Genomic DNA, 14178 nt, shown 5'->3' on the forward strand with positions numbered 1-14178 from the left:
GTTCTGCTGACGTTTTGGCGTTCCCTGATTTTGGGAAGCCTTTCAACCTGACAACGGATGTATCAGAATATGCAATTGGAGCGGTACTTTCGCAGGGCTCTATTGGCGATGATAGACCTATTGCATACATTTCACGTTCTCTTAACAAGTCAGAGGAAAATTACGCCACCAATGAGAAATAGCTCTTGGCCATCGTTTAGGCGCTGGATAATTTACGATCGTACCTTTATGGCACGAAAAAGATAAGGATATATACTGACCATCAACCCTTAACTTTTTCATTGAGTAATCGAAATTATAACGCAAAACTTAAACGATGGAAAGCGCGTATAGAAGAGTACAACGTTGAATTGATTTACAAGCCAGGAAAAACGAATGTGGTCGCCGATGCACTCTCCCGTCTTAGAACGGAAGTGAACGCACTCACAGACTCCATAGTTGCCCAACCAGCATCCTCGATAAATGACCCAAACAATACATCTGAAACGGACACAGCATCCGAAGTCACAATTCACTCAGCGGAACAGGATAGTTCCGATTTAATACCACACGTCGAGTGTCCGATAAACGTCTTTAGAAATCAGATAATAATACGACATTGAACTAATTTTGAATGCAAAGAGGAACCCCACAGTGGATACAAACGATTTTTTATAACCATACCTGTTATAAATTGTGAAAATCTCGCAAGTGTTCTCAGAAGAATTTTGAATCCAAATGTTATAAATGGCATTAAAATCCCAGAAAATGTTATTTCTATTGTGAATAATGTCTATTTAAATAATTTTTTCAAGATACGAATGTAGAGGATGTGACTTTAGCAGATAGGGTGTTCGATATCATTGAAAAGGAACACAGGCGAGCCCATCGTAACGCTCGCGAAAACTGAGAACAGAAACACAACTATTATCACAGAAAGTGGAAAAAAATTCCACAAATCAGATATAAAAAACATAATTAATTGAAAATAAAAATCGGAAAGCCTTCATGGCAAAACAAAAATTATGCAAAGAATCAAATGAAAAAACAAGCCTAAGTAAAAAGGCAACTAAAATTATATCATTGCAAAATACGTCACCATGACTCAAAAAACAATATTAATTACAATGACCCAAAGGGCATATAAAAGCCTAAATATAGAGGCAAAAAAACTTAAATTTACTCTTTACAAATTATAAAATTGCCTAACATAATTAAAAGGCAAACAATGCAAACTAAATTACAAAACGATATGAAAATACAATCACAATTTTATAATGGAAATTTTAGCGATTATGTGGTCAAGAGGTTAGATGTCTCATGCATAGATATCTAGCCCAAGCGGTCTGGGTTCAAATTGTTCAATATTTGTAGTCGACCCGTCGCATTGGTTCAATTCCAGTTCACTCGGCGGTCCGAGGGGCGGCACTCGTCGTGGTTCAACTCCACCGGGAATCTATTGGCTTTAATTGACGGTGAAGGTACACATGCCATGAGTAGGCCTATGCTGGCTAATGTATACGGCTAAATGGACTAACATGAGCCTTCCTATGTCATCTGAGTTCACGCCTGCATTCCAAGAATAGTCGCTAAAATAATATTTACTGATCAAAATACCCAATGAGGTAAAACATATAACGCCCAAAAGAGGCATACAAAACCAAATAACTGCCTAAAATGGCATACAAGAAAACGAACATAATGCCCAAAGAGTGGCACAAAACAGAAAATAAATCATATAACGCCCCAAAGAGGCGCAAAAAAAATAAGAAATAAAATAATTGCTGAATAAGGCATACAAGATATCTGTTTGGATGAAACAGGTTACTGGTGGAGTCAGCGGGGATAAGCTGGAGTCACTGATACCTGCACAAAATGGATAGAGAAAACATTGATCTCTCATGAGCCGAAAGTAAACCACCGTATGATTTTCTATAAATTCAATGGAATTGTCGCTCACAGAATAGTTGATCAAATATGGAATTAGAAGAAGACACAGAAAAATAAAACACCGGAATTAATTAGTGGACTGTATTGATGGATTTTATTTCTGTGAAATAATTCTTACCAATAGGTATGGAAGCTTGCAGTAATCGCTACGTAAGTAAAAGAACTGAAGGAAGTAAAGTTCTTCAAAATGGCCTAGTGCTAAGGTGGATAAAAATTTATTTTATTAAGTATCTGATTACTTAGTTGTCGATATTACACCGTAGACTGAATGAAAGTTAGAGATTTATTAACTACGTTGGGAATTCATAAAATAGGGTTTTCGTTTCAACGTAAACATTCTGCCCACCTTGCAGTATGACTGTAAAAAATAGTAATATAAGGTTTATGCATAACTAAAAATAAGTATTTCATTTCATCATTTCATTATTTATACTAAACTAAATAGGTTTAGATTCAGTTTCAAATTCGAACTAAAGGGTGATTCTTTTGAGGTTAGGATTTTCATGCATTAGTATTTGACAGATCACGTGGGATTTCAGACATGGTGTCAAAGAGAAAGATGCTCAGTATGCTTTGACATTTCATCATGAATAGACTTACTAACGAGCCACAACGTCGAATTTTCAGTGAATGGGCCCTAGAAAAGTTGGCAGAAAATCCGCTTTTTTATCGACAAATTTTGTTCAGCGATGAGGCTCATTTCTGGTTGAATGGCTACGTAAATAAGCAAAATTGCCGCATTTGGAGTGAAGAGCAACCAGAAGCCGTTCAAGAACTGCCCATGCATCCCGAAAAATGCACTGTTTGGTGTGGTTTGTACGCTGGTGGAATCATTGGACCGTATTTTTTCAAAGATGCTGTTGGACGCAACGTTACGGTGAATGGCGATCGCTATCGTTCGATGCTAACAAACTTTTTGTTGCCAAAAATGGAAGAACTGAACTTGGTTGACATGTGGTTTCAACAAGATGGCGCTACATGCCACACAGCTCGCGATTCTATGGCCATTTTGAGGGAAAACTTCGGAGAACAATTCATCTCAAGAAATGGACCGGTAAGTTGGCCACCAAGATCATGCGATTTGACGCCTTTAGACTATTTTTTGTGGGGCTACGTCAAGTCTAAAGTCTACAGAAATAAGCCAGCAACTATTCCAGCTTTGGAAGACAACATTTCCGAAGAAATTCGGGCTATTCCGGCCGAAATGCTCGAAAAAGTTGCCCAAAATTGGACTTTCCGAATGGACCACCTAAGACGCAGCCGCGGTCAACATTTAAATGAAATTATCTTCAAAAAGTAAATGTCATGGACCAATCTAACGTTTCAAATAAAGAACCGATGAGATTTTGCAAATTTTATGCGTTTTTTTTTTTTTTAAAGTTATCAAGCTCTTAACAAATCACCCTTTATATGCACATAAAGAGAAAAGGAACTAGTTGCATATTTTTTTTGTTTAGATAATTTAACAATTGTGTGAGAATTCAAGAAAAAGAGTTTGCTACTGTGTTGAGCATATAAATATAAGAATGGGTCCTTAGGTGGAAAAGTTCCCGTATAAAATAATGCCAAATGTTGTATTTTGTGCAGACCAGCACGAACAAAAATTCCATCTCTAACCACTCGGGAAAGAACGTCGACTCCCAGTACAATGTCGATTGTTGACGCCTTATAGAAGTATTTGTCAGCAAGCATGAGGTTATTGAAATGTGTTCGGACGGAATCAAAAAGTGTTTTTTTTGGTGTTATTGTAGTGATTCGATTGTTCACTCGAAGAGTAGTCTCAAGCATGAAATTTGAGTCTACACAAGACCAAAGTGTGACTGGACAGATGATTTCATTATCCAGCTCAAGTGTCAGCAAGCTAAACTTTTCCACAAAACGTTTTGAAATACAGCTCATTTTCGAAGCAGAATCAAATAGACATCTAGCAGTGTGCTTGCCATCTTTTGCACCAATTTTTACGAGAGCTGTGGGCAGAAGTGTAGCGGCATTTTGTTTCAAGATTGCTGTTAGAGATGTGAATGTTGGTACTGAAGTGTTGGCAGGCTGTTTTCGGGCATTACACGCACTAGCCGAAGACGATGATGTGGACGGGGTTTCCACAGTTGAAGCTCGTTCTTTTGATCGATTGGATGTGTTTGACGTCGACTGTTGCAATCGGGTATGGACATGAAGTAACGAATGATGACGCTTATGACAGTAACCACAGCCGGTTTTGCTGAAACATGAGCCATCTGAATGGGAGTGTGCCAAACAGTTAACACAATATCCATATTTTGTCACAACTTCCATTCTTTCCACAGAATTCATTCTTCTGAACTTCCAGCATGACTTCAACCCGTGATGTTGACGACAAACCCTGCAGACAAATGATTTTTTGTCCAGGGTGAGTTTTGAATAAGAAGCCGGGCTCATATTTCTGTAAAAATAAAGGAAATTAGATTGTGTCTTTGAAAAGTAAAAATAACTAGGGAACTATTGTGAATTAAATAAATTTTTGGGATCAAATTTTATGCATTTTCATTGGCCAAAACGACTAGCTTCGTTATTGGCCTTGTTACTATGCCGCATTCGGTTTTTATATCAGCTACTCGAACTCTCTGATCGTTCCCATGATGGATCCGCGAAATTCTACCAAGTCGCCAACTATTTGGAGGCAGGTTCTCTTCGCTAATGACGACTAGCAAATCCTTTTGAAGATTTGTGTCCGGTTTTTTCCACTTATACCGTTTTTGGAGCTCCTTGTTGATAAAGTGCTCTGAGTTTCTGCCATCTATTTTGTATGGATATTGAAGATTGGCTGATCTCAGGTTCCAATGGAACTAGAATTGGACATCCAATCAGAAAGTGACCAGGTGTTAAAGCCGCCAAATCGGACGGATTTTGAGAATTAGGCGATATTGGCCTAGAATTCAGACAAGCTTCTATTTTCGAGAGTAACGTTTGGAATTCCTCGAATGTATATTTATGGATACCAGCTGTCTTTTTGAAATGTAGCTTGAAACTTTTTACTCCAGCCTCCCAGAGACCTCCCATATGAGGGGCTCCAGGAGGAATAAAGTGCCAGGTGATATTCTGATGGGCATAATGGGATGTCACTGCTTGTCTCGAAGTTTGGATAAATTCTTTAGCTAGAATTTTGGAAGCGCCAACGAAGGTTGTACCATTGTCAGAATGCAAATGAAGTGGACACCCCCGTCGGGAAACGAAACGGTTAAATGCTGCGAGAAATGTTGATGTGGATAAGTCGGATGTTGCTTCGAGGTGTATTGCTTTAGTAGCAAAACAAACAAATAAACACACGTAGCCTTTGGAAATACGACAGCAACGGCCGGCGTAGCTTTTGATCTCAAACGGACCGGCAAAATCTAGTCCTGTATGAGCAAATGGACGTGATAATTCGCATCTTTCTGGGGGTAAGGCTGCCATCAACTGTTTTTGACATTTTCTTTTATAGAGAATACATGGCTTGCATTTGTGGATAATAGATTTAATCAAATTCTGCACTTTTGGAATCCAATACTGCATTCGCACGAGTCTCAATACCAGTTGATTGCCTCCATGTAAACAGATTTGATGTGTAAACTCTACTACCAATCTGGAGTATTGGCAGTTATATGGAATAATAATTGGATGTCGTTCCTGATATGATAGGCCTGGAGATGACTCCAGTCTTCCGCAAACACGCATTATGCCTTCTGGATCCATAAAAGGATTTAAACACAACAATGGACTAGAAGATGGTATGGATTTTTTGCTATGCAGTGACATATATTCATTTGGATAGTAGGCTTTTTGAGTTGTAGAAATGAGTTGCTTACGGACGAAAAGGATTTCAGCGGTGGAAATGGATAATGAATCTCGTTTATAATTGGATCGTAATTTCGGATGAGTAGCGAAATAAAACCGATAGATATAGGAAACTACACGCAAAGGTCTAGAAAACGAGGAAAAACGATCTAGTATATCATGAAAATCTTGAAAGTATAAGAAATGAACTCTTAGGGATTTCTTTTCCAATTGTGTCTCATCGATGGTTTCCTTTGAGAATTTGGGCCAGTCTTTTGAAGGCTTGGAGAGCCAATTGGGTCCTTCCCACCAAAGCTTGCATTTCAAAAGTTCTTGGAGGCTGTAACCTCTGCTAGCTATATCGGCAGGATTATGCCGAGAATCAACGTGAAACCACCTTGAAGATTCCACCACTTGTGTTATCTTCGAAACCCTATTTGCAACAAATGTTGTCCAACAGCAAGGTGGCTTTGAGAGCCACGACAAAACAATGCTAGAGTCAGTCCAACAAAAAATCGTATAATTCTGAACATCAAAATTTGGAATTAAATGGTCGAACATTTCTGCTAGAAGTGTGGCTCCACACAACTCTAGCCGTGGAATCGACAATGTCTTTAATGGGGCTACTTTGGTTTTGGACGTTACTAAGCGTGTATCTATGGCATTTGGATAAGTCACTCGTATATAAATAGCAGCAGAGTATGCTTTTTCCGAAGCATCCGAGAAACCGTGGAATTCGACCTCACCTTCAGGAGAAAAATTAATCCATCTTGGAATACGAATCTTTTCTATAAACGGGTAATTGTTCTGGAACGTTTTCCATATAACAAGGGAGTCGGGGGAAATCACTGAATCCCAATCGGTGCGTTCCATCCAAATCCTCTGCATCAAAATCTTCGCCACTATAACTATAGGAGATAGCCATCCAGCTGGATCAAAAAGCTTCGAGATCTGAGACAGGACTTCTCTGTTGGTGTAGCTTGGATCCTCGGAAAATGTTATGGGAGTGAAATAAAATGCATCGGACAAAGCGTTCCATCGGATCCCCAAAGTCTTTGCTGAGCTGCGGTCCTCGAATTCTAAAAAATCGGCATATAGAAGACTATCTGCTGGAAGCCCTTCCAGAATGGATTTCCTATTGGATATCCATTTACGTATGGAAAACCCTGCCCACGCTAGGGCATCAATGAGTTGATTCCTGGCATCTATGACCTTTTGTATGGAATGATCACCGAACAAGGCGTCATCAACATACATGTATGATCTCAAAATTTGGCTGGCCAAAGGATATTTATCCTGGACATCGTTTGCTAACTGAATCATAGTACGATTGGCTAAATATGGAGCACAATTTAAGCCAAACGTTGCCGTTTTTAGTTCGAAATCCTGGATTTGTTCATTTGGAGTTTTCCGAAATAATATTCTTTGAAAAGGAGTATGGGATTGATGTACCAGTATTTGCCGGTACATCTTTTGTATATCCCCATTCAGAACAAACTGATAGAAACGCCATCGCAAAATCAAAAGCGTTAAGTCGTTTTGCAGTACAGGACCCGTATGAAGGACATCGTTCAAACTTAGGCCATTCGATGTAGGACACGACGCGTTGAAAACTACACGTACTTTAGTCGTTGTCCTTTCCGGTTTCACTACCGCATGATGGGGAAGATAGTAATTGGACTGGGCGTTTAATGGATCCGGACAATATATAGGTGACATATGTTTCAGAGTAATATATTCCTCTAAACTCTCATCATATTCGTGTTTAAGATCTGGATTTCGAAGAAGACGCGCTTCATTTCTAAAGAATTGTGCCAACGCGCTTTTCCTTGAAGATCCAAGGATCATCTCCTCCGGATAAGACTCCTTGAATGGGAGTAAAACCACGTATCTACCGTCAGGGGTTCTTCTGGTGGTCTTACTATATAATTCATCACAATACTTGTCATTTTGAGATGGAAAACGTTTCTGTGGAACGTTTTCCACCTCCCAGAATCGAGAAATTTGCCGATCCAAGGATACCTCACAAAAGTAAGAAACGCATGTAGTAAAACACGATGATTCCCTACCGGCAACGGGGCCGGTAAGAATCCACCCGAAAACCGTTTCCTGTGCCATTAAAGAACCGCAAATCCTATGTTGATTCCTGGACAACATGACGGATGGAAGGACATCTGCACCCAAAAGAATATCAATCTTCGCGCTTTCATAGAAACGAGGATCAGCCAGTTGTAATTGGGGCAAATTGGAAAAAGCCTCAGTGCTAATGGTTCTTGAGGGTAGATTATTAGATAAATGCGGTACCACTAAGGCAGAAACCGCGATCTCAAAATCAGCCACAGTATCGGACACCAAAACAAAACAACTTTCCTTTTGGACTGATGCCGAAATGGAATTATTCAGACCTGAAATCATTGCAGATGTACGACGCACCGGAAGCTTAAGCAAATTGGAAAGCTTTTCTGAAATAAAAGACCCTTCGGAACCCGTATCGAGCAATGCCCGCGCTCGATAAATCTCCCCCTGATGTAGAATATTCACAACTGCTGTTCCTAATAAAATTCCACTAGAGCTAGAGGCAAAACAAGACTGTATAACTCCATTGGGAGAATTAGATGATATGAAGTGTGATGTTGATGGTTGAGCCAAAGTAGAAGAATTGCCATGTTTCGGAAAGGAGTCATCAGTCGGTTGTCTTTGGGTCTCAGATTCCCTATGTAATAACGTATGGTGTCGCCTATTGCATTTGGCGCAAGTTTTCATGCTCTTACAATTTTTTAATGAGTGGGAACCCGCAAAACAATTTATACATAAATTGTTTCGCTTTATCTCAGTCAAGCGTTGAGTGGGGTCCATTTTTATGAACCGTGGACATTTCCTAATTAAATGAAACTCTTTAGGACACAACTGACATTCAATCTTATTGACGACCTTTGTCTGAAAAAAATTAACTTTGTTTGAAGAAGGTTTGGAATTGGAACTGGTTTTGTGTTTCCCAGTTTTCCCCTCGCTTGAGCCTTTCAGTTCTGTAACGGACTCAAGTGTCCGATATCTGCTAGTGAGAAAATTATCTAATTCGGACCACTCGGGGATATTCGTCTTATCACTAATTGTCTGTTCCCATAAAGTAAGAGTTACGTCAGGAAGACAATTCGAACAAAGGAAGATGAATATGGGATTCCAACTTTTAATATCGACCTACGTATCAATGCAGGAGTTAATGTCTCTCTGTAATTTCTTTAGAGCACCAGAAGACTCAGTGTGAATACATGGGAGATTAAATAAAGTTTTAAGCTGGCCGTTAATAAGAACTCGTTTGTTCTCAAACCGGGCACATAAATTAGACCAAGCGGATTTGAATCCGTCATTGGTCAAGGGACTCTTGGATACGATATCGTGAGCCTCACCCTTGGTCTTCTGGGACAAATAAAAAAGTTTTTCGATTGGACTTAGTTTGGTGTTATGGATACATAGTGCTGTAAATAAGTCCCTAAATGTGGGCCAAGATTTATAATCGCCCTGAAAAACACTCAATTCTATTGGGGGTAAATTTAAAGTATGATCCTTGGAAGACGAATTTGTGGTAAGAGGAAGTGGTGTGAGTTGGTTAAGAATCTCTGTAAGCCTGGCAATACAGCGGCAATAGGTAGAATATGTAGTCTTATATTTTTCCTTTATAGTCTCCAATGGACTTGCCCTCTCCTCCTTATCCTTCTCGTCTCCATCTTGTTCCTCCTCTTCCTCTTCCACTGAGAGATCTGCCAAGCATTTATCATATGCCTCCTTCAATCGTATCCAGTTCGATTTCACCTCACCAATGTGTGTTTCCAATAAACATTTAGAATTAACAGGCAACTCGTTTGCAAGCAAAGCTGCCTCGAATTCTGTGAGACAATCCGCTAACCGAATGAATTTGTCAAGGGACATAGTCACTCAATAAAGTAAAATGAAACCAAATGCAAAATCTAAGTGTATTTTAGTTATTTAAATTTCCTCCTTCTTCATAACAAACTTATTTATTTTCATGGAATCTGTATCTGTTATAGGTCGACTACCTTAATATTATTTTTGAACTACAAAAGGTTACTGAATATAATAAAATATAAAAATATATAATAAATTTTCAAAATTTGATGGAATACAGGCCCAGACTTGGCGCAATCAACCCCTTTATCTTTCATGGAATATATGCAGAACTATCTTTTGGATCATTAATTTGTTTTGCATTTTCCCATGGAAATCAGATAGATTTACATATGTATAAATTAAAATACATAAACATGTTCCAGTACAATATAAAGGCAATAGAAAAAGGTAATTGAACTCACTGATATTGGAAGTGTTGGAATAATAATTCTTTTATTTATTGTGCTCGACAATTTCACACTTTAATATTATTTTGATCCGTTTATTTTGATCGATAACTTCTCCTTTTTGTATCTTAGATTTCACTCCTTCTTCATACATTTACTATTTATTTAATTTGTTTTGATAATAAATTTCATTCCTGTTTCATAAGTTATTGTAATTTGTTGTGATCGTAAAATTTATTTCTTGCTACTTATTTTCATAAAATTCGTTTTTACTTATTCTCGTGTTTACTTATTCTTGCAACCTTGTACTCCGGTAAGTTGGAAAGGGATGGTCAGATAGTACAAAAAATGAAATAAATCATCATCATCAGTAAATTGAGATCACTAACACATATGCCAAGCGTTAAGAGAAATGAGTAAGGAAAATTGTCTTTATGCTTTAAGAGAAGTGATGAGTGAGAAATTCGATGTGTACAAACTAAGAGATGTTTGAGTGAGATGTTATGATTTGTCACTGCTTAGCGCTGGCGGCGACATTTACCGGTTGCCAAGATATTCAAAATAACTGAGAGAATCAAACGCAACACTTGAACTTGCATGAAAGCAGAGAAGATTTCTGGCATGCAATTAACATGGAAATGTAATGTAACCGCGGGAATAAGCCGGTCAATGTTAAGGAAAAACACGTTTTGATTACTATAAAAGTGGTGTTGGCATTGATTATGACTACTGTTCCCTTGGAACAATGTGTCAATGTGCTTTTCAAAGCGGAATACAAATTTTCGTTTTATGAAAACAGACACATGAAGTGGAAACTTACGTAGCTATAAAATGTACAGTTTTTTTCCGACGAAATCGTTTCTATTAAAAGGTGTGTACTATGTTCCTTTTTCGAGTTGAAAACCACTTTATTTTCGCGATTACTTTTCCTTAAATAATCAATATTATAAATTAAAACAAACTTATTCCTGTAAAGTCTTGCCGAAATCTAGAGGAACAAGAAACTGTGCATAAATTGAGTTAATTTATCTGATTTATATTGAACTGTTTTAATAAAGTAACCGCGAAAATTTCAATGCGAAAAGCGAACATAGTACTTACCTAAATGTATTAAAATATGATTTGTACAATTCAAACTTTCCGACATACAAGATCTCCGGAGATTTATTGATTTATTTGCACTTCCCTTAAAATAGAGACGAACATTTCCTTTTTTTTGTTTTACTTGAATAAAAATGTACAAGGGGATCGTATTTTTCTTTTTTTTCTTTTTTCCGTAAATTTCCACCCGATTAGGACTTCGATATAGACACTATAGTCTGTAGCGATCAACGATTGTTTGTCTCCAATTAGATTTGGCTTTATCACGTATTAATTATTTGCCCGTGTCTTTACGCACCAAATAAAATATTCCCGCGAGCACCATTTCGTTGACAATTGAAATCAGACTAACATAAGTGATACATATGGGAAACAAACATACCTATGTAAAACGGTATCTGGAGCTGAAATCTCTGAGAGAACGCAGATAATCTGGCTCGATATGGACCAAATGTTTGGATGAAACAGGTTACTGGTGGAGTCAGCGGGGATAAGCTGGAGTCACTGATACCTGCACAAAATGGATAGAGAAAACATTGATCTCTCATGAGCCGAAAGTAAACCACCGTATGATTTTCTATAAATTCAATGGAATTGTCGCTCACAGAATAGCTGATCAAATATGGAATTAGAAGAAGACACAGAAAAATAAAACACCGGAATTAATTAGTGGACTGTATTGATGGATTTTATTTCTGTGAAATAATTCTTACCAATAGGTATGGAAGCTTGCAGTAATCGCTACGTAAGTAAAAGAACTGAAGGAAGTAAAGTTCTTCAAAATGGCCTAGTGCTAAGGTGGATAAAAATTTATTTTATTAAGTATCTGATTACTTAGCTGTCGATATTACACCGTAGACTGAATGAAAGTTGGAGATTTATTAACTACGTTGGGAATTCATAAAATAGGGTTTTCGTTTCAACGTAAACAATACCCAAAAATTAACAATAGAAATCCCATTGTAACCCTGCTAACACACTGAAAAAAGTTACTAACAAAAATATAACAATCCCCTATTAAAACGTTAACATTTCATTTTACTAAACACTTTTCACTCCAACACATTGTATTCCGTCTTCCCGAACTCCTCTCACTAACAATAACAAGTACTAACATATTGCTACTAACCACTTAATATAGGAACATTTTAGTAATTTAGATTAAATCTCCACAGAATATAAAATCATTTTCTAATTTTTTTAAGATAAGACAGAATGTTAAAATTTCGGTTAAAGAATTTGACTTTTTGTTGTATGATTTATAACTTCAAGTATTATATTTTCGAATTATTTTCCAAATTTAGTGACTAAGTATTTGTTAAAATTTTGGCTCTATTTTTTTTTATGATATGCTTGTACATTTATAATTTTTAGCTAAACTAGAATATATAATTTTTATATCATGAACCTATTCTAATAGTCCCAAATCATTTACCAAAATTTTATAGAATAAGAATTTGTTAAAATTTCGGCACAACAGTTTTATATCTCAAACAATCTGTGTAAAGTATGTTAATAGTTTTAATTTAATTTTTATTTGTATGATCGACTTATGTCAATAGATTATAATTAGTTCTTAGGATTTGCCTCTGTGCAACCGCATAAGCTTATGTGACATTCAACCTGGACTCGCCTATTTTAACAATTCGTGACGGATATGGTTGGGTGATTAACGGAAACTTCAAAATAAATTTACAGCATCGACTTGCATTACTATGAGGATGTATTGAATCGATTGGACGAAGAAAACAACAAAATGAATGAGACCACAGGTTTGGAGGATATTATAGCATTCCAGCTGAAAAAAACCGGCGCTCAACTTGATGAGCTGAAGGGATCCAAAGTCAAGAAACAAAAACGTTCAATCAATTGGATTGGCTCAGCTTGGAAGTGGATAGCTGGATCTCATGATGCAACAGACTGGGATGAAATCCTACGAAGCCAGGACGCACTTGCTTCTAACAACGATCAGAATCCAAAGTCGAATTACTTAAAGACGACACAATATTGTTGGACAACTTCAACAATACCATCTGGTCCAATGGAACGTCCCATCACATTGATGGATCCTTCATTCTCCAAATGGAAAACGAATCACGGACAATTAACAACAAAATGTATTGGAGTATGAGCAGTTCTGGAGTACAAGTTCTCCCACCAGTACTTACCACCATCGCCAACAAGAGTATATCTTTGAATCTCAACTACCGGAAATTAACTTGTCTGTATTGCAACAAAGTAACTCCTCATATCCTGATCTGCGGGACGCAGATTTTTAGAGGGGGAAGAGTTAACACATTTCAGTACCCACAAACCACTGTACTACCCCGTTTCAAAACTACACGTGCCGCTAATTCAGCTATTTCACAACTTAATATCTGCGTCGCTGCCAACAATATATATATATATATATATATATATATATATATATATATATATATATATATATATATATATATATATATATATATATATATATATATATATATATATATATATATATATATATATATATATATATATATATATATATATATATATATATATATATATATATATATATATATATATATATATATATATATATATATATATATATATATATATATATATATATATATATATATATATATATATATATATAAATTTTATTTATATTAATTTATTTTTTTTAAAAAAGGGTTAGGTTCGGTTATGTGGCAGCCCGATGAATCAGGATCACTTAGACTATTCAGTCCATTGCGATACCACAGTGGTGAACTTCTCTCTTATCACTGAGTTTAATATGCCGCTATAAGACGTTAGGAAGTAGTGAATATTTTTCGGTTTCCAAAAAATTGGTGTGTTGGAAGTACAATGCTTCTTTGGTGGAGCAGCATCACTATTCATTATGTTGTCGTTTCTAATAACAGACCTGTTAACACAGCTCTCATGGAATGCGTAGGATAATGTGTTTATGTGTGTTACATTAAAATTAGCCTTTAGCTCTGTGCAAAGCACAGCCGACCGTAGCCGAGTGGGTAGAGTGTGCGCTTATGAAGTCAAT

The 14178-nt window shown here is 36.9% G+C and overlaps 2 protein-coding genes across 2 annotated transcripts; both read right to left on the minus strand.

Moving 5' to 3' along the window:
• Nucleotides 1-2219: 2219 nt before the first annotated feature.
• On the minus strand, nt 2220-8574 carry LOC142239804 (uncharacterized). The gene is made up of 4 exons (XM_075311569.1): nt 4657-8574; nt 4213-4348; nt 3333-4163; nt 2220-2287 (listed from the first exon to the last, which is right to left on the minus strand). The coding sequence occupies exons 1-4, from the start codon at nt 8572-8574 to the stop codon at nt 2220-2222; spliced, it is 4953 nt and encodes a 1650-aa protein (XP_075167684.1).
• A 342-nt stretch (nt 8575-8916) lies between these two features.
• On the minus strand, nt 8917-9645 carry LOC142239805 (uncharacterized). Its single transcript, XM_075311570.1, has one exon. The coding sequence runs from the start codon at nt 9643-9645 to the stop codon at nt 8917-8919; it is 729 nt and encodes a 242-aa protein (XP_075167685.1).
• Between the last annotated feature and the right edge of the window lie 4533 nt (nt 9646-14178).

Source organism: Haematobia irritans, chromosome 5 (assembly GCF_050003625.1).
Source record: "Haematobia irritans isolate KBUSLIRL chromosome 5, ASM5000362v1, whole genome shotgun sequence".
Classification (NCBI taxonomy): domain Eukaryota; kingdom Metazoa; phylum Arthropoda; class Insecta; order Diptera; family Muscidae; genus Haematobia; species Haematobia irritans.